This window comes from Artemia sp. Qi Xiang Cuo, chromosome 11 (genome assembly GCF_049724085.1).
Source record: "Artemia sp. Qi Xiang Cuo chromosome 11, ASM4972408v1, whole genome shotgun sequence".
Classification (NCBI taxonomy): domain Eukaryota; kingdom Metazoa; phylum Arthropoda; class Branchiopoda; order Anostraca; family Artemiidae; genus Artemia; species Artemia sp. Qi Xiang Cuo.
In genome coordinates this window covers 4,287,830-4,310,843 of record NC_142804.1, presented here as the reverse complement: position 1 = coordinate 4,310,843, position 23,014 = coordinate 4,287,830, and the positions used below count along the sequence as shown (strand labels likewise).

Sequence of the window (23,014 nt, the reverse complement as noted above, 5' to 3'; positions counted from 1 at the left end):
GATCACCATCTAGTAGTGTCTAGGGTTAATTTAAAGCTGAAATTTCAGAAGGGTAATTATCTCCCGGGAAGTTATGATGTTGGTAGACTCCAGAATGAGAATTTGAGAGAAAGTTTCCAGGAACAGTTGAATACTAAGCTTGAGAGTTCAAAATTTGACATGGTGGAAGACGGTTGGAATAATTTTAGAAAAACAATTTGTGAAGTGTGTTTTAGAAAACAATTGCTGATGGTGTCTTAGGGAAGAAAGTTAGGACTGCAGAATATTAGTGATAAGCTGTTTCATAGAGAGAAGAAGGGGCTTAAACAAGAATTATCTGAGTGATAGATCATATGAAAACAAAAGGAATGTAAAGAAAGTGGAGAGACTATTAAAATATGAACTAAGAAGGTGTGAAGTAGAGGCCATGGATAAAATTGCCGAGGATCTGGAGGATGCAGCTAGACAGCATAATAGTTAAATGTTGTACTGGCATGTTAATAAATTGAGAGGGAGTAGTCAATCCGGACTTGTCCCAGTTAAAGATAGGAATGGGGCCACAATTAGTGATAAGGATCAGGTTAAAGAGAGATGGGCAGAACATTTTGAGAATGTGCTGAACCAAGATGGAGTTGAAGGAAAAGATATAGAGGAAAATACAAAAAGTTTGTGATACCTTGGATGTGAAGGAAGATTTTTTTAGTGAGGAAGAATTAGTGATAGTACTAAAAGGATTAAAAAATAATAAGGCACCAGGTGCTGTTAGTGTGGTAAATAAGTTTCTTAAATATGGTGGCTCTGAGGATAGAAATAAGTTACTGAAGATTATGAAATATAATTGTTGAAAAAGGGGAAGTACCTAGCGATTTTAGGAAAACCTTAATTAAACCACTGTATAAGAAAGGTGATAAGAGCGAGTGTGGTAATTATCGAGGCATTAGTCTGGCGTCTGTAGGTAGGAAATTAGCCTACTTAGTAATATGATTTTGGTGTACTTATACTGTGGTACTCGGTGTACCACTGTTTTCGGTGTAGTTATATGAGTCTGTCAACTGCCAAGAGGCCAAGCACCCACTGGTTTGGGTGTAGTTATATGAGTCCGTCAACTGCCAAGAGGCCAAGCACCCACTAGGGCCGTTCTTTTGCACTAAGATCTTACATCTAAGATCTCACGTCTTTCTGCAAAGATTTCCGTTATTTTCACTCATCTTTGTTCTAAGATCTTACAGCTCACTTATGTTAGCAAAAAGTTTGTAGGACGCTATCTTTTTTGCCACATAGAACAATGATGAGAGAACTTTGATGATATACTCATCATTGTTTTTAGACTGTTGATTAAATAAAAAAAACAAGTTTTTTTAACTGAAAGTAAGGAACGACGTTAAAACTTAAAACGAACAGAAATTATTCCGTATATGAAGGGGGCTGTCCCCTCCTCAACGCCTCGCTCTTTACGCTAAAGTTTTTTTATTGTTTAAAAAAATAGAGTTGTGAGAAAGTCAAACTTTAGCGTAAAGAGGGAGGCGTTGAGGAGGGGACAGCCCCCTTCATATACGGAATAAGGTCTGTTCGGGTTAAGGTTTAACGTCATTCTTACTTTCAGTTAAAAAAAAACTTGTTGTTTTTTATTTAATTTTTGACCGTTTTTGAATTAATGCAGGTTTTGATTTTGGCTCACCGTACATGAATAATTAAAACAAGATTTGCATATTATATTTGGTTAAATGGCTTTCTAGAAACTTGTTTAATTTTATTTAATAACGTTTTTATTATTAATAAATATACGTAAATTAGAATTAACTTACGTTACTAACTTATATATTCATAAATTTTTAACACGTATATTAGTGGGTTCGCCCCCTAGTCAATACCCTGCTCTTTAAACTATAGTTCGAATTTTTTTTCCAGTTCTTTAAAAACCACCTCTTAATCACAATCAGTTGATCAGTTGAAAAACTTGTTTTTTTTTTATTTAATTCCTGATCTTTTTCTTTAATAATGCTGGGAAATCCGGCGCCCCCTTCCTAGCAATGTCCCTTCCCCCATATCAACGTGCTTCATGGAAAGATCCTTCCATATAGCCCCCGACCCTCTCCTTCCCCCCCCTACCAGAACAAATCTCCTCTTAAAAAGTCTGTATACTTCCCAATAACCAATACTATATGTTAACATTGAGTAAAGTTCATAACTTTCAGCCCTCCCCCTGGGGACTTTGGGGGATCAAGTCATCCTAAAAGACATTTTTATCATATTTTCGACCATGCTGAACAAAATGGCTATCTCAAAATTTTGATCGGGTGACTTTGGGAAAAAAATGAGCGTGGGAGGGGGCTTAGTTGCCCTCCATTTTTTGGTCGCTTAAAAGGGCACTGGAACTTTTAATTTCCGTTCCAATGAGCCCTCCCACGATATTCTAGGACCATTGGGTCAATACGATCACCCCTGGGGAAAAAAAACAAACAAACAAACAAACAAATAAACACGCATCCGTGATCTTTCTTCTGGCAAAAAATGCAAAAATCCACATTTTTGTAGATAGGAGCTTGAAACCTCTAGAGTAGAGTTCTCTGATACGCTGAATATGATGGTATGATTTTCATTAAGTTTTTATAATTTTTAGGGGGTCCTTCCCCCTTTTTTTGAAAATCAGCCAAATTTTCTCAGGCACGTAACTTTTGATGGGTAGCTCTAAACTTGATGAAAGTTATATATTTGAAATCAGCATTGAAATCTGATTCTTTTGATATATCTATTGGTATCAAAAACTCGTTTTCTAGAGTTTCGGTTACCATTGAGCCGGGTCGCTCCTTACTTACAGTTCGTTACCACGAACTGTTTGATTAGAGCAGAATGATGAAAGACGTTTGCAAAAGTACGATATAAGATGTGAGATCTTAGTGCTAAAATTTCACTTTTAAGCGTTCTTTGTAAAAAGATATAAGATCTTAGCACAAAGATGAGTAAAAGAACGGCTCTACTTTTTTGGGTGTAGTTATATGAGTAGGTCAACTGCCAAGAGACCAAGCACCCACTGTTACAGGTGTAGTTTAATTTTGTGTCATTTGTGCTTTCATGTGTAAGGTAAATTTAATATGCTTGAGAAATCAATCAAGCAAAAGAGACCAGTAAATTTCTAGCCAGCCACTTCCTCCTCACATGTCCTTGATCTCTCATTTATTAGATCTACCGGAATACTTGCATTTTGCCAAGTCAAAGACTCCATTAGGACTAACTGAGATTTGTTCAGTGGTGTCAGTTCAAGGAAATCAGAGTTTGAGGAATATATTTTTCAAAGTCTAGGGGGGGGGGGTAATTTTGTTGGTTTTTCAATGAAAGTACTCAATAAGGTCATTGTTAATGGAAGCATACTCGTGGGGGGGGGGGGGTAAAGCCACTCTGCCATACTACTCTCTCCCCAATTGACACCAGGGGATGAGTGTAATTTGGTAAAAAATTTTAATGCTAAGTTTATGGGTCACTCAAGACCCCTTTGTTTTTCACTGACTAGGAAAAAAATTGCTTTACTACAAACTTTACTCAGTGAATTCACCTAAGTCTACTACTACTTCAAAATGTCTGAGAAAGTTTGTCCAAAATGCAATTCTTTACCCTATGTTATGAATTTCGCATCTTAAATCTGCAAATTTGTATCTTATATGCTCACAATGCTAGAATATAGAGGAATAAGTTTTAATTGAATTAATTCACCCTAATTCAACATCTAAGGGGAGGGGAAGCATAATCTTGGGGGGTAAAGCCACTGGAGACGACTAACGGCGCTGACGTCTGGTTCCCTCTACGCTGGCGACACTGCCGAGAATGAGCTTTAAGTCAAGTAAAGCCACTCTGCTATACTACTCTCTCCCCAATCGCCAGAAACGATACAGATCGTTTCTGACAGAAAGCGATGTTATGTTTGGATTCAAGATAACATTCTGATCCTAAAGATATGTACCGTATATTTTTTAGCTATCTCATTAGTCAGTTAGTCGGAAAGTTTAACTCATAAATGCAGCCTAAAACAGCAGATTTGACGAAAATCTATTTGCAATTTTGTATTTATATTTCGGTAAACATGAAAAACGTGAAATTTCATCCCCCCATGAAAAACGTGAAAGGATCAAGCTAAGGCTTCAAGTTCAATATATAGGCTACATGAACAGTATTAAACAAATAGCAAACATGCTTAAGGCTATATTCCGGAAAAATTGGAAGAAAATAATGTTAAATAGTTGTATAAACCAAAGAATGTTGTAAACAGAAAAGAAAGTAGAATCTAACTGGTCCTCAAGAAAACACAAAAGAGGAAATCAGTCTTTAGCTAACTCAGAAAGTTGTTAAGCTTGGTGAATAAGGAAATCTTTGAGGAATGGACCTGTAGGTCAAATTCAGATATAAGAAAGTATTTTCGAGTTCCTAATTGTGCTCATTTCATACTTGTATCTCCTTTTCAGGAACACTAACAGTCAAGAACTCTAAAATGCATATCTAAAAAAAAGAAACAACGAAATTGCCTTTTTTTCAACCCGCCCTCCTATATTTCAAAAATAGATATGGCCACCCCCACTCCCCTACATTTTCATGAATTGAGGTCTGCGTCCATTATCCCAATAAAGAACTTAACTGGTAATAAACATAATTTTTAGAAGGGAATGTTGTAGTGGTTTATAGTATATATGAGAGAACATTTGACCAATCAAGAACTCTAAAAATGTTTTTTGCAGACAAATGGCTTTGTTAAATTTAACTAGTTAGTTAGATCGTTGTTCTTATGTTTTAACATGGCAACACTAACTAAAAGACACTGCTCCTTAAAGAAGAGTATTATGCAATAAAACTGATTAGATATAGTATTACTTACTTATACAGCATGATATTCTTAAAAAAAACATACATAATATAAACCACTATAGCACTCCCTTCTAAAAATTATGGCTGCTATTAATGCATTTATTTTTTTTGATAATGGACAGAGGCCACAATTCACGAAAATGTAGGGGTTGTGATGGCCAAATTATGTTCTAAAATATAGGGAGGAGGCGGGTTGGAGAAAAAGTAATTTCGTTGTTTTTTCCATTTTTTTTATAAAAGCACTAAAAGTTTGTTTTTCTTTTAAATAAAATTACCAGAAAAAGGTATTTTTTAACATCTGTGGGGGCAAATGCCTTCTCCAACTGCTTGTGAAAAAGGCTAATTGGAGAATAAGCTATTGTAGGTGCTACTTCTTATAGCTCTTAAATTCCTTCTAAAACTAGATGAGTTTTTGCTCTCTTCTTAAGTTTGGGCCAAGATTGGGCCAGATCTAGGGGGGAGAGGGGGCAAAACAAGATCAAATTGTAATATTCTTGGGCAAACATTGTAATATTTGCAATATTGATGGTACAACAGGGAGTAACAAAGTCTACATTTACCCCCACCCCCCACCCTAAGAAAAACCGAACTCCAACTCTGGGTCAAGGGAGGGTGGGGAAGAGGGGTGGTTGAAGCTCATATGTGGATGTTACCATTTTGCCTCTACCAATTTTGATATTTGAGTGAAGAGAATTGATCATCACAAGCTACTTTGCGTAAGTGTTAAATAAAAATCTAAAAATAACATTATTAATATATTATTGGTAAGATAATATATATATAGGTTTTTGTGTCAAGGGTTTTAATGTATTTTTGTCTGTATTTTTAAAGCTAAACTGAATCTTAACTTATATTTGTAATATTTTTTTTAATCTTTTTTTTTTGTAGGCAGAGCATACTAAGTGAAGTTCAGTTAAAGGGTGTCAACAAACTACCGTCAAATAAGTCCATTTGTGTTTTAGGTAAGTCTCAATGTATTTTATTGGGAAAAAAGGTTAAAATGCTAACCCAAGCCATTTCAGTTTTAAGTTTTATTAATGATTATATAAGTATCATAGTAAGTGAAAACTGTTTTAGCCATATTTTAGGCAAGATTGATATATTGTTCGAAGGCTTATACCTGGTAACTTAATCTGGATGGGTGCAAAATTTTAGAGACATGAATAAAAAAAAAAAAAAAACAAGACAAATTGTGTGAAAAATATTTCATCCTAAACCCCCTGTTTACTAGAGATATATGATTTATCGTAACATGGAAACAACAACTACAGTTTAATAGACAACTACAATTTTACTACTTGATTAGTTTTCGGATATGAGCTTTTCTGTAAAGTTAACTGATATGCAATTTCTAGTCCGATTTGGTCTATTTTAAGCATTTTTTAAATCTACTTTAAGCATTTACCTTAAACAGGGAAAGTCAAACAGATTATTAAAAATAGAAAGAATTGTCTCAGTTGTCACTGAATTTTCATATTGGTCAGAATTCCTGTAAATCTTTGATTTCTGATTTTATAATATTGATATATATTTTGAAAACAAAAAGATAATATGGAATACATATATATATATATATATATATATATATATATATATATATATATATATATATATATATATATATATATATATATATATATATATATATATATATATATATATATATATATATATATATATATATATATATATATATATATATTATTTATAGAAATTAGAATTTGTAGTTACAGTCTACTTCCATTGAATTCAAATTGAGTGTCAACTAAATTAATTGAAAAAACGAAAACAATGCGGTCACAAAAAAGTTGTGCATAATTATGAAATTATATTGTCAGAATGTTTTAAATTTTTATGTTGGAAAATTTATCTGAATATTACTTAAGTTTTAACTTTCTAGAGAGAAATATCCCTGATTAATTCTGGGGAATTCGATTCTCCTCCTAACTCTAAGTTAATTAATACTAACTTTAATATTAAGAGCAAGGGCTTGATAAGGCAGGATGATAAAGTCTTAATTAACTTAATTAAGGTTTTTTTTTCAAACAAGGTATGAAAGTTAACCAAAAGGAGTAAAAAAAAAAAATGGAATAAAATAAGGAATATTCAGAAACTAAAATCAAACATAAATTTCTTATGTTTTTCACTTTTCTTCTTAAAAGCTTCTTAAATTTGGACGCGTCCATCCAGGCATACGTGCAAAGTTTTGAGGGAGCATGGGGGGGATATTTAAATACTCGTTACGCCTCAATAGGCTACTTACAAAAACATATGAGAAATCTTTCAAATGTTTAAGATATCGTTTTATTTTTATGCTCCTTCAGTTCCAACTAAATATGCTTCTTACCTTTTAATAGCTGGATTTCACCGCCCCTCTGTTATGGAAGAGTTTCTAAATATATCCAAAGAGAATAACTTTTATTGGGACATTTTCACTCTTGAAGCATTGTGTTACAAAGAGTATTTCTTAAATTTGTCTAGGTATAGGAAAAAAATTGAAAGGTGCATTTTTTTTTGGCATTGTAAAATTTTTCTGAGTATTAATTTCGACCTTTTTGTATATTTTAGACTGTATAGGGAAGGTGAGGTAGTAAAAAAAGAAACAAATAGGGAATATGGAATAGATCAGATACAGGGTTTAAAATTCTAGCCCCCATCATATTTATCCTGGCCAAGAGCTGTCCTTACATATTATGTCATGTGCAACAATGGCTTAAGATTCAATTTTAAAATTGAATGTGTAATATAACCGAAATTAGAGCCTCATGTGTGGTAAAAAAAGACAGGATTATTTTTTTTACTTTTTAAAAAACATAGCTTTTGGTTCTTTTCCAAAAGTTAAAGTCCTTTGAGTGTCTTCAGCATTGTGTTCAAGTCTATTCATTGTCCTCTTAAAATGTCAGCTGGATTTTAGGATCGTCGTAATGATCATGCATACCTTATTAATTCCTCAGGACAAATTTTTTTGTGGGTGGGCCCGCAAATCATGTAATTTAAACGTTAAATAGCAGTAGCTTTAACCATTAATCCTGGAGTTCCTCAGGGATCTCGTTTAGTGCCTTGTCCCTTTAAAATGTCAGCTATATTTAGGTTTGTCTCAGGGTATCGTAATTAGCAACGTTTGTTCAAATTTTCTTTGAGGAGGCTCAAATGTAAAAAATTACCCTAGGGGAAATATCTTAGAAAATTCCATTTCGTTGTTCGGATATCAAATTTACGTAACTCCATAATTGTAAATTTCCAGAAGAGCAAAAAAAAAAAACCTCATAACTTTTTTATTTCCCCTCCAATAACTGTAAAGCAAAAACCGATGGATATGTATGATCAATACATATCTATCCATTTTTGTTTTATGGTTATCGCATGGAAAATAATAGAGTTGTAATGTTTTTTATCTGGTCCTCTGAAAATTAACAATTATGGAGATACGTAAATTTGATATCCAGCCGACGATTTGAAGCTATTTCCACCCTTTCTGGCACTTGTATGAATTTCTGAGTCTTAAGGTTTGTGCCTCTAAGAATGTAATTAGCAAAGGGAAAAGGAAACTACCTTACTCGAAGCAGTTCAACTAGACAAGCCAAAAGTCGCTGATATTCTCCAAAATTGAACTTTGCTGAGTTTTCTAAAAAAAAAAGTTGATTTATTTCTTCTGTGTAGGGAGGTCTTAACAAAAGGCAAAATATGTGGATACATGATCCCCAAATTTGATGTATGTGGGATCGCATAAGGTATATGATCTCCACAAGGCATGGGCTAGGAGTTAGTCATTTTTTTTTCATTAGCTATAATAGTTAACCAAAATCTTGTTTTGTCAGAAATAACATCAGAGACCCATGCTCATAAAAAGAAGAAGAAGAAGAAAAAGAAATGAATCAAGACCGAAAATTCTTCTTCTTCTTCTTCTGCTGTTAAATAGAAGAAGAAGAAGAAGAAGAAAATCCTGATATTCATAGTTTTTAAAATAGAAAAACAATTATACTAAAAAGACTTCTTTCCACATACTGGGGTTGTAAGGAGAAACCCTTACTTCAGTTTTATGATTCCCATATAAAACCCATCTTTACTACGAAGTAATCGTCCGCGTTGCATGTGCAAACAACCAGATGTAAAAAATTGAAACAATATCAACTGATCTAATAAATCTTATATCTGGTTTTAGAAGACCCACAAGCACCAAGTTTCTGCTTATGGAGAGTGTATTAGCAACAATAAGGGAGAGACGTAGCTTTCCCTTGACAAAACATCTTACAAAAATTGAATCAAATAGTTCACACACATTACATAATTGGTTAAGAAATCCAGCCATGTATAGAGGTATTGCAAATGAGTATGCCAATATTCAAAAGAAGTTCCCTGTACCTGAAAATTCTATTGCACCTACTTTCCCCCAATCCCCTCCATGGAATTGGTCATTTCCCATAATAAATACTGAATTTTCAAAATGGAATAAAGATTTAACCCCCATTGCTTTTGTCCAGAAAAAATTTGCAGAACTTAATATAATTACCTATAAAAATCATTCCCAAATATTTGTTGATGGGTCAAAAATGAATGAGAAGGTTGCAAGTGGTGTTTTCCTTCCTCACCTGAAAATTGCAATGGGCGAGAGATTATATAATAATTTATCTATAATGTCTACTGAGTTAAATGCCATAATCATGGCATTAGAACACCTTAAGCAAAACCAACCTTTGATTTAAAATTCGAATAATATTATCATCTATTCCGACTCTTCATCAAGCCTTGAGTTGCTGGCCTCAGCTCCACAATATAAGTTGGACATTGACACTTAGCATTGTCTCAGTATTATTGATAATTTTGCTTCAAGTGGCATAAAAACTTATTTTCAGTATATTCCTAGCCACTCTGGCATAAGTGGTAATCATCAGGTTGATGAAATAGCTAAAAATGCTATAAATATTGACCAGCCAAGTGGGAGACCAATCCCAATTAGAGATATTTTCCGATGGAGGCTATCAGATATTAATTTTAATAAGATTAATCCTATCCTTTCCCCCTTTCCCAATAAGTATCTTTCTAAAATCTATCATAGAATTCGTTCTGGAACAAATGGACTAAATTTCCTTGCATTCTCATATAAGCTTTCTAATTCAAGTGGTTCAATTCCCCTGTCCCCTGTTTGCAGGCATTGTAATATGAATAATGAAACAATTGACCATTGCCTATTTGAATGTAATATGCTGACGTCTGCACAACATACCTTGCTTTGTAAACTGTTAAAATACTTCAAACGCCACAAAATCTCACAATCAGCCAAGAGCCTAGCCAACTATGCCTGCACACAGAGCACAGAAATTGATATCTATCATCTTATATTTGAACTCCTTGAGTCAAAAGATCTACTGAAAGATATCTAATAAATAAGAGACAACCAAGACAGTAGCTCTGTAGCCCACAGAGTGACGCAAAAAGAAGAGGGCTAAATAGTATCAACAGAATAGTCCGCCTGCTGCGAATTAGAAGAAGAAGAAGAAGAAAAAGGGTCGGAATCGCTAAAACTTATAAACTAAAATTATTTCTGTGTATGTAGTGGTTTGCATGCAATAGTCCTGCTTAGTTAGCTGCCTTTTTTTTATGAAATAGGTCAATCGAATAGTAAGAGAATGCTCTCTAATGCCTGGCAATACTTAGTTTTTGTAAATTTTTTTTGTATATATCGCATATATTGGAAATCATGTTGTCCCTACGGTTTCGGAGCTGAGATATCTTGGTATTATGATTGCAGAAACAATCATTAAAACTAAACAAGCAATTGTTAAGCAAACAACTAAAGCCATTAAATGTGCTTATGTGTCTGTAGTGCCGAATCGCGGACGCTACTCCAGGAAATCTCTTGCCTGGATTTATTGTTCAGTGTGCTTACCACACATAACCTACCTTGCCGGTGCATCCCACATGCTGTCAGTGAGAGGCACTGAAAACGTCAGAAGGTGCTACTATAAATTTGGAAAATTTTTACTGTACATACCCAAGCGTTATAGGAATTCCCGCCTTGAAAAATATGATCTTAAAAAGCCATTCAAACAATGGTCTAGCATTCGAAATAATTCAGTGCTAAAAGTGAAATTAGATAGACGACGTTTCTCACCTGCATTTATTCGAGTGTCTTGAATTACAATGAGTGTTGTATCTTTATCTTTTTGAAGCTGGTTTCTTTTCTTTTTTCTTTTTTTAGTGCTCCATTGTAATCTATTTTTGTAGATGATGGGTGTATAAATGTTATTATTATTATTATTGGATGAAAAAAGTCACAACGTTTTGGGGTCTATTTACCTTAAGGTTCTCTTCCAATTCCTATATGACTTATTATTAAGCTGCTAAATATAGAATGTTTACATTGATAAAGTGCTACAGAAGAAAGTTGAACCATTTTGTTCAACGTAGTTTAAAGGTTCAAAAATTAGGTCTTTAAGGATGACACCCCCCCCCCCCCCACACCCCTCAGGGCAAGGTTTTTAAGTTATGCCCTGGGGGCATATAAGGTTTTTATAGAAAGTGTTGTCGTAGAAACTTCAAAAAGGGCTAATTCGATTGGAAATTGAAAGGACTAGTGCCCTTTTAATAGTCGAAAGTGATTGGAGGACAACTACCTCCCTCTCACGCTCACCACTTTCCCGAACACATTCAATCAAAATTTTGAAAATTTTGTCTGCGATCAGAGGGCGAATGCCCCCCCCCATGCCCATCATTTCCTCAAACACTTCCGATCAATATTTTGATATAGCCATTTTAATAAACCTAGTTGAAGGGTTTGGAAACGAAAACAGTGGAAAAAAACGATGTACCAAAGTCATTTACAAATAGACAACTAAAAATCGGATATTAATTAATATTAATATAATTGAACAGAAAAAATATTTTCATAAGTGATTTCTTTCAAGTAACAAATGGAAAATCAATGTCGCTTATGAAGATACGGGCTCATATTACAAGATTATTACAAGTGATGCAGAGGAAAGATATACAAAAATGCAAAATTTGTATGTGCCTTGCATGTACTTTGTGTGTTTTTTTTTAATACATTAAATTCCCTTACAAATCCTTTAAGCGCTTCATTTGAGTCCTTCTCCTACCCATACTATTGAAACTAGTGCAGCCAAATAAATGGTTCCATCTTATTTGCACATGGTTTTGGTTTTATTTTCCCGTAAGGAAACCCGATTCTAAACCTCTTCATCAAAGCAATATTGAGCAGCTGAGAGGTCAAGCTGAGAGGCCAAATCAACTAGGTCAATAAAATTGAGAAATTTTTAAGAAAGCTGATTGTAGGTTAAGATTTTAATCTACCAGCCAACACGTGGAAAAACTACCAAAGATATTATGGTGTAGGCTAATTTGTCTTAAGTACTGAATATATGTTCAAGATATTTTTCATTTACTTTGACTAAAGAAAATCATTCAATATTCGTTGACCAATACTTTATCGGTCATTTTTTTGGTTTTTGTTCATTCATTTAAAGAATTTAAACCCCTGGGTCTTGCTATTTTTTAATGCTTTTAGTACTGTCTCTGATTTTTCCTCACAGAATAAAGCTTCCTTCACTTCTAAAGTGTAACAACTTTTTCACTCTTTTCTATGTGATGTCCTGGATCTTTATCACGCTTTAGCACATTTTTAAAATGTTCTGCTCATCTCTCTTTAACTCTTTCCTTATCATTACCCGTCATCCCGGAGCTATCTTTAGCTGGGACAAGTCCAGATTGACTGCTCCCTTTCAATTTTGTAACATTCAAACACAGTGTTTTACTATTATGCCGTGTGGCTGTATCTTAAAGTTCTTCCGCTGTTTTATTGGAATTCTTACTCTTAGCCTATCGATTGCTTCAAATTAAATCATAAGTTTTAAACGAAAACATTTTAATAAGAGAAAGAAATATATATATATATATATATATATATATATATATATATATATATATATATATATATATGTATGTATATATATATATATATATATAAAATATAAAGATATTTACGGGGGGGGATTTTCTGGTGGGGGTCCTTAAGTGGGAGGATCTTTCCATGGAGAGATCCATTTTGCGGTCTTACGGATTTTACAAATGGTACCTCTCGGTATTGTAAAAAAAGAGATAATTGAATATACATATGCAAATATGTATATATATAAAATTCTCATTCCTGACAGTCTGAATAATTTTGGATTAATAAAGTTATAAAAAAAATGTTTTAAATGTATTTTGTTTTCATTAAAATGCAAATTATGTTCTGGTCTTTAGGCACCACAGGTAGGTTGTTAGCCCTACCTTTGGTGTTATCCTCTCCTGTACGGTAGTTTCTGTATATATCTATACACGTATATTTGACAGCATACATGCACTTCATGTGTTGTGATTTAGTGTAACATCCCTTCAAAATACCACGAAATTTCCTCCTTAAAAACCTTAGCTTTAGTGATAGTAGTAGTGATAGTAGTAGTGATAGTAGTCGTAGAAGTATAGTAGTAGCAGCATGTAGTAACTTTTGGTTACATCTAGACCTCTCTAAACATTCCCTGAAAGTTTCACCTCAATATACTCTTAGCCTCAGCAGTAGTAGTAACATTAGTAGAATAGTAGCAATAGTTTGCAGATAGTACCATTTTTTATTTATCAACATCTCCTTCATCAAACCTTGAAAATTTCAAGCGGTTTCTAGCCTTAGGTAGTTCCTTTGACATTGCTGACACTTTATTTTCGCAACCTGTATGGACATAGTAAATTTTAATTTGTTTCAACCTCCCTTCAACATTTCCTGAAAATTTCACCTTAATACTCCTAACTTTACAAGTAGTAATAGCAGTGGTAGTAGTAGTAGCAGTAGCAGAAGTAGTAGTAGTAGAAGTAGCAGTAGTAATAGTAATAGAACTGCTACTACTACTACTAATTTTCTAATTTGATATCCCAGGGGGGGGGGAGATATCCCAAGAGACATAATAACTGGACTTTTTAAATATGCCAAACAAAGTGGATATCTCGAAATTTTGATTCGATCTGTTTAGGGAATTGATTGGCGTGGGAGGGGGGCTAGCTGTCCTCGATTCACTCTTGGCTCTTAAAAAGGGCACTAGACATTTTAATTTTTAATCGACTTTCTGAATGTTACCCACTATTACGGGCAACTACCATGTGAATAAATTAGCGAAAAATTGTTCTAAAATTTACCAGCCAAGTGGGATCTAAGATAATGATATGTATATAACTGGAGGATGTCTGATGCTCTTGCAGCCAAAAATTGGTAGTTTTACCCCGTGTTAAAAGTACAATAAAAGAAGAAAAGGACAAGATAAACCTTTCCCTAAATTAAGCTGAGGTCGTAAGCTAATTTAATAATTGGCTCCAAGTGTCAGCGGAAATAAATCCTATAAACATGGCTATCGGGTGACTCCAGTATTTTAGTTCGTAGGTTGGGGGGGGGGGGGGAGCAAAAAACTTATGGACGCATCAAAAATGTGTTTATACGCATTTTTTTTTTACGCCTCTGATAAGGCCAAACCTAGGCACCAAAGAACTGACTTGAGTTTTACCAAAAAACTTACTCCTTTGAAGCATCTTACATCTGACCTTCTAACGCATCTTTTTCTTTGTACTACTTATTGTTTGTATAATTTAAAACATTTTGGTTCTTTGTATATTTATTTAATACCTTTCAACACAAATAAAAGAAAAAAACATTTAATTTCAACTAATTCATTTCACAGAAATTCACTCTTGAGATATGCCCCTGTCACTTCACTACAATGTCTAAAAAATTCAATCTAATAGTTAGGATTAACATAATCGAATTCCTCAAATTCATCACCGCTAAGCTGCTGTACCATACGATTTTCCGACTCACTTAAAGCAGTTAAATTTGGCTTCTCCTTTTTAAAGCTTTTATCGAAGTTCTCTGCCTTTTTCTTATCACCAACTCTTGGTTTGAAAAGCGGTTCGAAATGCCTAGTTTCAATTTTTGACCAATCAATATCTTGGAATAAAAGATTAGTTCTTATGTCATCTTTTCCTTTTGGCCCACAGCCAAGTCTTTTATTTGGATCTTTTGTGAGGAACCCTTCGCAAGCATCTTTGGCTTCTTTTGACATGAAAGGAGATACTTTGCTTAACGATTGCAGAAAAAAGTTCTAATAGAGTTTCGCCCCTGAAAGGTAGTGTTCCTGTAAGCATTTGAAATAGAAGAACTCCATACGCTCACCAGTCTACAGATTTATCACACGGCTTTTGTAGTATCATCTCTGGTGTAAGGAAATAAGGAGTACCGCTCATTGAGTCGGGTTTTTTTTATATACTTGAATGCCAAGCTTGCACATTCCGAAATCTGCAATTTTAATATGGCCGTCTTGATCCACTAACACATTATCCAGCTTTAAGTCTCGGTAGATGATTCCTTGGGAATGAAGGAAGAACAAAGCGATAGCAATTTCAGCTGCATAAAAAGTCGCAACTGGCTCCTTGAATTTACCGCTCTGTAAAATCTGAAACGCAAGATTCAGACTCCACCACTAACATATCATTTCACCACTTAACATTTCTGTTCAAGAAAAGCTTTCATTCGTCCTCTCATCAATTCCAGATACAGATTTCATAGTTACCCAATCACAGGTTTCTTCCACGGCCCGACGGTTGAAAAATGAGAAGTCGGCTGGCATTGACCGTGTATCCGCCCTTCACCTTAGCCATTGCAGCCCAACTTTCATGGGGCACCTAACTCTTCTCTTTCAGATGATCTTCACTACTGGACTCGTACCATCGACATTCAGTACTGGGTCACTTAGGCTAGTCCTGAAGAAAGGAAAAAGTACTTCGGAATGTGCTTCGTTCAGACCGATCCCAGTAGCACCAACTCTTTGCAAAATCTTCGAACTTTTGGTCATTAATGAAATCCAGGAAAAATGCTGGACTCCCCCTTCCCAGTTTGGGTTCCAGAGGGGTCTTGGTTGCGGCCACGCCATTTCTGCTTTGGCTTCAGTCTTGATTGACGCTAATGAATCAAAAGAGTCCATTGTTATAGGTCTACATGACGTCTGCCGTGCCTATGACTCACTTTTCCATGACCAACTCATTCTGGATATGGGAAAGAGAGGTGTACAGAAGGTCATCCCACTACCCATTAAAGATAAGTACGACCACCTACAGGTTGAACTCCTACTTCCTGGCCATGGTTGATCCCTCATTAAATATGCACCAGACGTGCTGCTGTATTATCGAGGAAATCCTATGGTCCCGGTAAAAAAGGGTGATCGACAAGGATCAGTCACATCTCCTTGTACCTTTGATAATTTCATTATTGAACCACAGTCTACTATCGAGACAACATGCATAGCTCGTGACATAGACGTTACAATGATAGCTTACGCCGATGACATTCTGAACCCCAGCCGCACAGTCGCAGGTACAGAGACCACTTTCTCCACACTATAATCAAATTACAGTCGCATTGGTCTTGAATTTAACCCACAGAAGTCGGATATTCTTCTGTTCAACTGGCACCAAGAAGAGGTCTCGTCTCTGAGGCTGGGAGAACTGTCTGTAGCCCCTGTCTCGAAAATTATATACCTTGGTTTACCAATTAGAAAGGATCTAAAAACTACCCGCTCCCTTCTTATTGATCATCTCCGTAAACGCCTGGCATTTGCTTACAGTAGAGTAGTCTCATCTAAAATTCGTTTCAACCGTTTAATTCTGGCTCGACTTTATAACGCAGTATCCCTTCCCCATTTCCTGTATATAAGCCCGTTTTGGAGAATTTTTCCCGAGCCAGAGAAAAGAAAGCTCAGATCCACGTTTTTTAAGCATGCGAAGTTCTTGTTGTGGCTCCCGCCGTGGACAAGAAATTCGTGCCCTGTTAAAAATTTTAAAATTGCGGACCCGACGGTAGCTATAATTGAACGAATTAAACGGTACAACGAGAAAGTCTCTTCCCACCCTTGGTACCGTTTGCTAAGGCAGTAAATCACTGTCCATTTAATTTTGTTTGCATATCTCTTGTCATATTTAGTCTTTTTACCATCTCGTATTATATTTAGACTAGCTGATTGAGTCCTTTGATTATGAATTGTAGTTATAAAGTATTTATCTGTAGGTTAGGTTAGTTGAATTGAAGTTTTCAATAATATTACTTATGTTTCTTCAGTACTTGGGAGTTTAAAAAGTAAAATTCCTTATGTACCTGCAGTTCGGTGTATAATTGTGTTTTTGTTTCTCGTCTTTGTAATTTGTTCGATTATGTGTAATGTCTTGTAATTTATTTTTTGTGTGTGTTTTTTTCTCTTTTAGTGATATTCCGTCTTTTGTACCTTTTTTTGACGGGTAATAAATAAATAAAATAAAAAGAAAATATTCCATAATGAAATATAATCGATCCTCAGTCTGGAAGCAGGAATACAGCTCAACTAGGAAATGGGGTTTAGAGGGCAATGATAGGACATTTTTCTCTGCCATAGCAACTTCAACTAAATCTTCCAAATCTACTTTTTCATAATCTTCTTGTAGGTTTTCACTGCATAAAGCTCTTCAGTTCCTTTCCTTTCTTTTAAAAGAACTTTCCCGAAGCCTCCTTTACCAATGACCTGTAAAAAATTAAAATCCTTGGAAAAATCGCGAAAACATTTGTAATTAGATTTAAACTTGTGACCATTTAAAATGATAACGCTTTTCTTTTCTGATGCGCCATTCCTTTCTGCCAGATCCACTTCTTTTTCCAAGTTGTCGAGGGTTGAACGCAATTTGATCATTTGGAAATTAAAGCTGGACAAGATTCCATCTAAATCACGTTTTTCAATTTGGCTTTGGTATCTTTTCAATTTTTCTGAAAGTGAGCTTGTCTGTCGTATAGAATCCGTTATTTCCTTTCGTAATTTGAACCTTTTCTTCACTTCTGTAGATCTATAAAACATAAATAGCATTTTGGCAATTGTGGCGATCTCATTGTCTAGTTTTTTGAACGGATCAATGTCTTTATGACCAGTTGTCTTTTCAATTTTCGAAACAATGGTGTCCTTTTTGTCCATCTGACCTGAATTGTCATCTTTCAAGTCCACTTTTTTAGCATTAGGTCCTACCTTAGAAATTCCAGTAGGTATAACGATATTCACCTTCTTCATCACTGCTCTCTTCTCTCCTACTGGGCACCATATACCTTTTTCCCTCCCAAAACTTTCAACTTTGCTAAGAACTGTATTTGGCATGATATATTGTTTGCTTTGCACTAACTTGTTATCTTCTTTGCACTAACTTGTTAAATGATATGAAAATCACTGGAAACAGTCTTTTATATGCAAGAGGTGACGTCATTTATGTAGCCAGTATAGGTACACTTGTGATGACGTCAACCAACACTATTTTCCATTTTATCCATCAATTGAGAAAATTCATTTGTGCTGACGTCATGTAAAATCAATAGCTTTTCTATTCGGTATTAACTGTAAATGTAAACTGCTAGTTGGCGTCACAGATGACGTCTTCTGAGGGGGTTTGGGTTCAATGGTCTAAGCTCCTTCCCTCCCAAAATATTTCTTTGACTGTTTAACTGTTGTCAAACATGTAAAGAAATTCTTCTGCTGAAACACAAAAAAACATATTTCTCGAACTAGTAAATGGGCTGGACAGGTGCAAGTAAAAAAAAACAACTTACTTGAGACCATTAGACAAAGTCCATGGGAGGTAAACCTTTACTTTTTGATTATTTTGGTAGTGACCCCTCCCCCTGAACAAAGAGTCTGAATATGGCCTTGGTAAGCCAACACGTCATGGTCGGATCCTACCCTCTTGCACAATAGTACAGATCAGGCACGGTACCTTTGTAACTCCTAAATGAGAGCTTTGACTGGGCATCATTGGCTACTTTCTACAAAATCCATAAAATGGATTCCATAAATCCATAAAAGTTTTTCATGAATTAAGTTTTTCAAAGAAAAGTAAAAAGCTAGATTAAACCAAAAATGAGCAGAAATAAAAGTAAATGGTTTTCCAAGCGTAAAAAAAAAATACCCATCAATAAATAAACGAAACCAAATACTACAATGAAGTATTTGTAGTAGCGTGCACATATTGCCTTAGGTCAATTGATCTACTCCTTTAAGCATTTCTTGAAAGTTACTACTTAATTCCCTCATCAATCCCTGAGATACGGCCTTTTGACAATCTGCGTGAACATAGTGTGTTTTGATTTAGATTAAAATCGCCTTCGTCTTAAAATCGCCCTTCGTCTCAACAGTATTTGTATCATAGTAGTAGTGGTAGTAGTAGGAGCAATAGCAGCAGTTGTAGTGTTGCTATTATAGTAGCAGTACTAGCTACAGTTTTAATCCAACAGTTCGTGGTAACGAACTGTAAGTAAGGAGCAACCCGGCTCAATAGTAACCGAAACTCTAAAAAACCGGAGCCTGAGAAAGTTTGCCTGATTTTCGAAAAAGGGGGAAACACCCCCTAAAAGTCATAGAACCTTAAAGAAAATCACACCATCTGATTCAGCGTATCAGATGACCGTACTGTAGAGGTTTTCAGCTCTTATCTGAAAAAACGCGGTATTTTGTATTTTTTGCCAGAAGAAATATCACAGATGCGTGTTTATTTTTTTTTTTCCAGGGGTGATCGTATCAACCCAGTGGTCCTAGAATATTGTGGGAGGGCTCATTCGGACGGAAATTAAAAGTTATTGTACCCTTTTTAAGTGACCCAACAAAATCGAGGGCAACAAGGCCCCCTCCCACGCTCATTTTTTCCCAAATTCACCCGATCAAAATTTTGAGATAGCCATTTTGTTCAGCCTGGTCGAAAATATATTAACTATGTCTTAGAGGATGACTGAATCCCCCACAGTCCTAGGGGGAAGGGCTGCAAGTTAAGAATTTTGAATTTTTATAGATTTTTTATGAATTGGGAAGTATACAGACGTTTTCAGGGGGGATTTTTTTCTGGTAGGGGGGGGGGGGGGTCGGGACTACGTGGGAGGATCTTTCTATGGAGGAGGTTTTCATGGGTGAAGGGACATTGCTATAAAGGGGGTGCCGGATTTCCCAGCTTTGTTAAAAAAAAACGATCAGAAATTAAATTAAAAAAAGTTTTTCAACTGAAAGTAAGGAGCAACATCAAAAATTAAAACGGACAGAAATTGTTACGTATATGATTGGGTTCGCCCCCTAGTCAATGCCTCGCTCTTTGCGCTAAAATTTCTTTGATACTTTCATAAAAGCTATTTATTCTAATTAACGGCCTTTGGTAATTTTTAAAGAATCGGAACAAAATTCGAACTTTAGCTTTAAGAGCGAGGTATTGACTAGGGGGTGAATCCCCTAATATACGTATTAAAAATATATGAACATAGATGTTCGTTACGTAAGTTAATTCGTAAGTTACGTACATTTATTACTAATAAAAACGTTTGTAAATAAAATTAAACAGCTTTCGAGAAAGCCATTTAACCAAAAAAAAGTAAAATTAATATGCAAATTTTGTTTTAAATATTCATATACGGTGAGCCAAAATCAAAACCTGCATTAATTAAAAAACGTTCAGAAAAAAAAAAAACAAGTTTTTTTTAACTGAAAGAAGGAGCGACATTAAAACTTGAAACGAACAGAAATTATTCTGTATATGAAAGGGGCTGTCCCCTCCTCAACGCCTCGCTCTTTACGCTAAAGTTTGACTCTCTCACAACTGTATTTTTCAAAGCAATAAAAACTTTATAGCGTAAAGAGCAAGGCGTTGAGGAGGGACAACCCCTTTCATAACAGAATAATTTCTGTTCGTTCTAAGTTTTAATGTAGCTCCTTACTTTCAGTTTAAAAAAATGTTTTTTTTTTTTATTTAATAGCAATACTAGTGTCCACATGTTGCTTTTTGGCCAGTTGAACATCCCCAAACCACGATGCCCTTGGATCTATATAATTTGCATATATTGCATATTCGTCAAAATTACATATATTGGATGAAAAATTGCAGAAGGCTCAAGTTTTCGGGGTCTACCTACCCCAAGGTTCTCTCCCAGTTCCTATTTGACTTATTATTATTAAGCTGCTAAACAGAAATTTTTTTTCATTGATAAAGTGCTACAGAAGAGAGTAAGCAATTTTTACGAAACTTCTGGCATTTATGTATATTAATTGAACCTGTGCTGGGGACCCTAATTCAGGAAATGGCACAAAAGACCAGTACAAAAATGTGTTAGGACCCATATCTCTAACAATGGAAAACCTATTATAGTGAACTATTTTACAAATTGCTCATCCTTAAACGGAGATTTGCCCCCCCCCCTTCCGTTGGTTATTTTAACTCAGATTTGGAATACATTTAAATTATAGTTAGAATTAATTACAGTGGCTGAATATAATACCAAAGGTGGGGAACATAAATCATTGATATAGCCCAAGAAAAAACGCCCATTTCAGCAAAGGAAACAATACAGCCCTTTAGAGGGGCCATTGTTTTTCTTTATGATGTTCATATCTGTACTCGTGGTGAAATCGAAGTTTAACTTTCTGACACGTGATTAACTTTGAGATGTTTGTCGTTATTAGTTTAAGCCTGATTTGAAGACAGCAAATGATTTACAGTCAACCATTGCGTTAGAATTATGTCTAATACTAACATAATTATGTAATATGGCTACCTTCAGTCTTGTAAGTTGTAAAAAAGAGGGGGGGGGATTATAAATATTCTTGGAATCGTCCCGGCATATATATATATATATATATATATATATATATATATATATATATATATATATATATATATATATATATATATATATATATATATATATATATATATATATATATATATATATATATATATATATATATTCTATGTTGTTAAATTGTTTGTTTCTCATAATGTTAAGTTATATAGTTGGCCTCTTAATAAAAGTACCATTAACCAATTTTTAATTTGTTCAAGGTGATACTGAGTCAGGGAAGACCACATTAATAGCCAAGTTGCAAGGTGTTGACGATCCAAAAAAAGGAAGTGGCCTTGAATATACTTATATAGATGTCCGGGATGAATATAGGGATGGTAAGATGTGATGTCAGGTTAACTTTCACGAGTTCATCTGAAGAGAAATGTGATCGTGCACAGTTTTAACCTTAAGAAGTTGCATCAGTCAAGAAGCTATAACCTAGTCAACAGCAACCATATCCCTAGGTTTTGAGTAAACACTGAAGCTCTGAATTGAGTGGGGTAGAAAAGTAGCATGTGCAGTTGTACTTAGCATCTAGTAGCATAGTGCTGCAATTACTTTTTAGCAATAGTTGTAGTTGTTGTGAGCCATAACGTTGGACATACCTTCTTCGTGACCAGGAATTAGCATAACTTGTAAATAATTTGAAACTAACTCCATTAGCCTAATAACAGATACAATTTTCTATGTAATTAGATATGATTTCCATTGTGCCATTTTTGATACAGTTCTGAATTCTGAATTTGCTTTCCATGTCTTTAGCTTATTTGTGTTCCAAAAGTAATTTTTTTTTGGAAATATGAGAAGGATAAAAAGCAAATATCTCTTCCTTTTACATAGGGTATGACCTAATATCAAATCTGGAATACAGCTCTTGAATACAAGATAAACCTTTCAGCAAAATTATTGCGGAAGAAGTATTTAAACAAACCAATACTTTTGGATCTATTTTGTGTTGTTTTTTTTCACTTATAAAAATAATTATGTTAATAAGCAAAAAAAAAAAAAAAAAAATTTGATGAAGAAAAAATACTAACACTTATAATGTTAGGTTACGGACTCATGGTAAAAAAAACACTATTAACCAAACATGGTGTTCTGCAATTAGTAAGGGGTTATGCTGAGATACATATGTCTAATCTTGAGTTTATTTTACAGGATCGTGTTTGGGCGGGGAGGGAGGGGGGGGGGTCACAGTCAATTTTCGGCTTAGAATTAAATCCTGCAAACTTTGCTTTACGACTGCTGTCTACGTCCATTACGGAATTAAACCGGGGCAGAAGCTTTGTAGGTCTCCCTGGCTCTAGGAGGTGGCAGACGGTCGCATTCTACTCGGCGTTGTCAAGGGTCAAAGTGGCAATGATTTCAAGCCAGGAGGGGTCCCATCGGCGCCCGTGTCGTCTAAACCCATCAATTGATTCAAGGGCAGATTTGATTGTGTTTGTCAGGATTTTGACTGGTCTCCTCACCGTTTTTTCCAGCCTGGGT

At 34.9% G+C, this 23,014-nt stretch overlaps 1 protein-coding gene and 1 pseudogene across 1 annotated transcript in view; one reads left to right on the top strand and one right to left on the bottom strand.

The window, feature by feature from the left end:
• Positions 1-23,014, top strand: part of Dlic (dynein light intermediate chain) — a 99,839-nt gene that overhangs the window by 22,881 nt on the left and 53,944 nt on the right. Inside the window, exons 2-3 of the mRNA XM_089097435.1 lie at positions 5,719-5,792; positions 21,745-21,861. Of these exons, the coding sequence (XP_088953561.1) occupies positions 5,719-5,792; positions 21,745-21,861 (191 nt within the window). The remainder of the gene's footprint in view (positions 1-5,718; positions 5,793-21,744; positions 21,862-23,014) is intronic.
• LOC148946549 (protein kinase C, brain isozyme pseudogene) lies at positions 14,610-18,035 on the bottom strand (annotated as a pseudogene).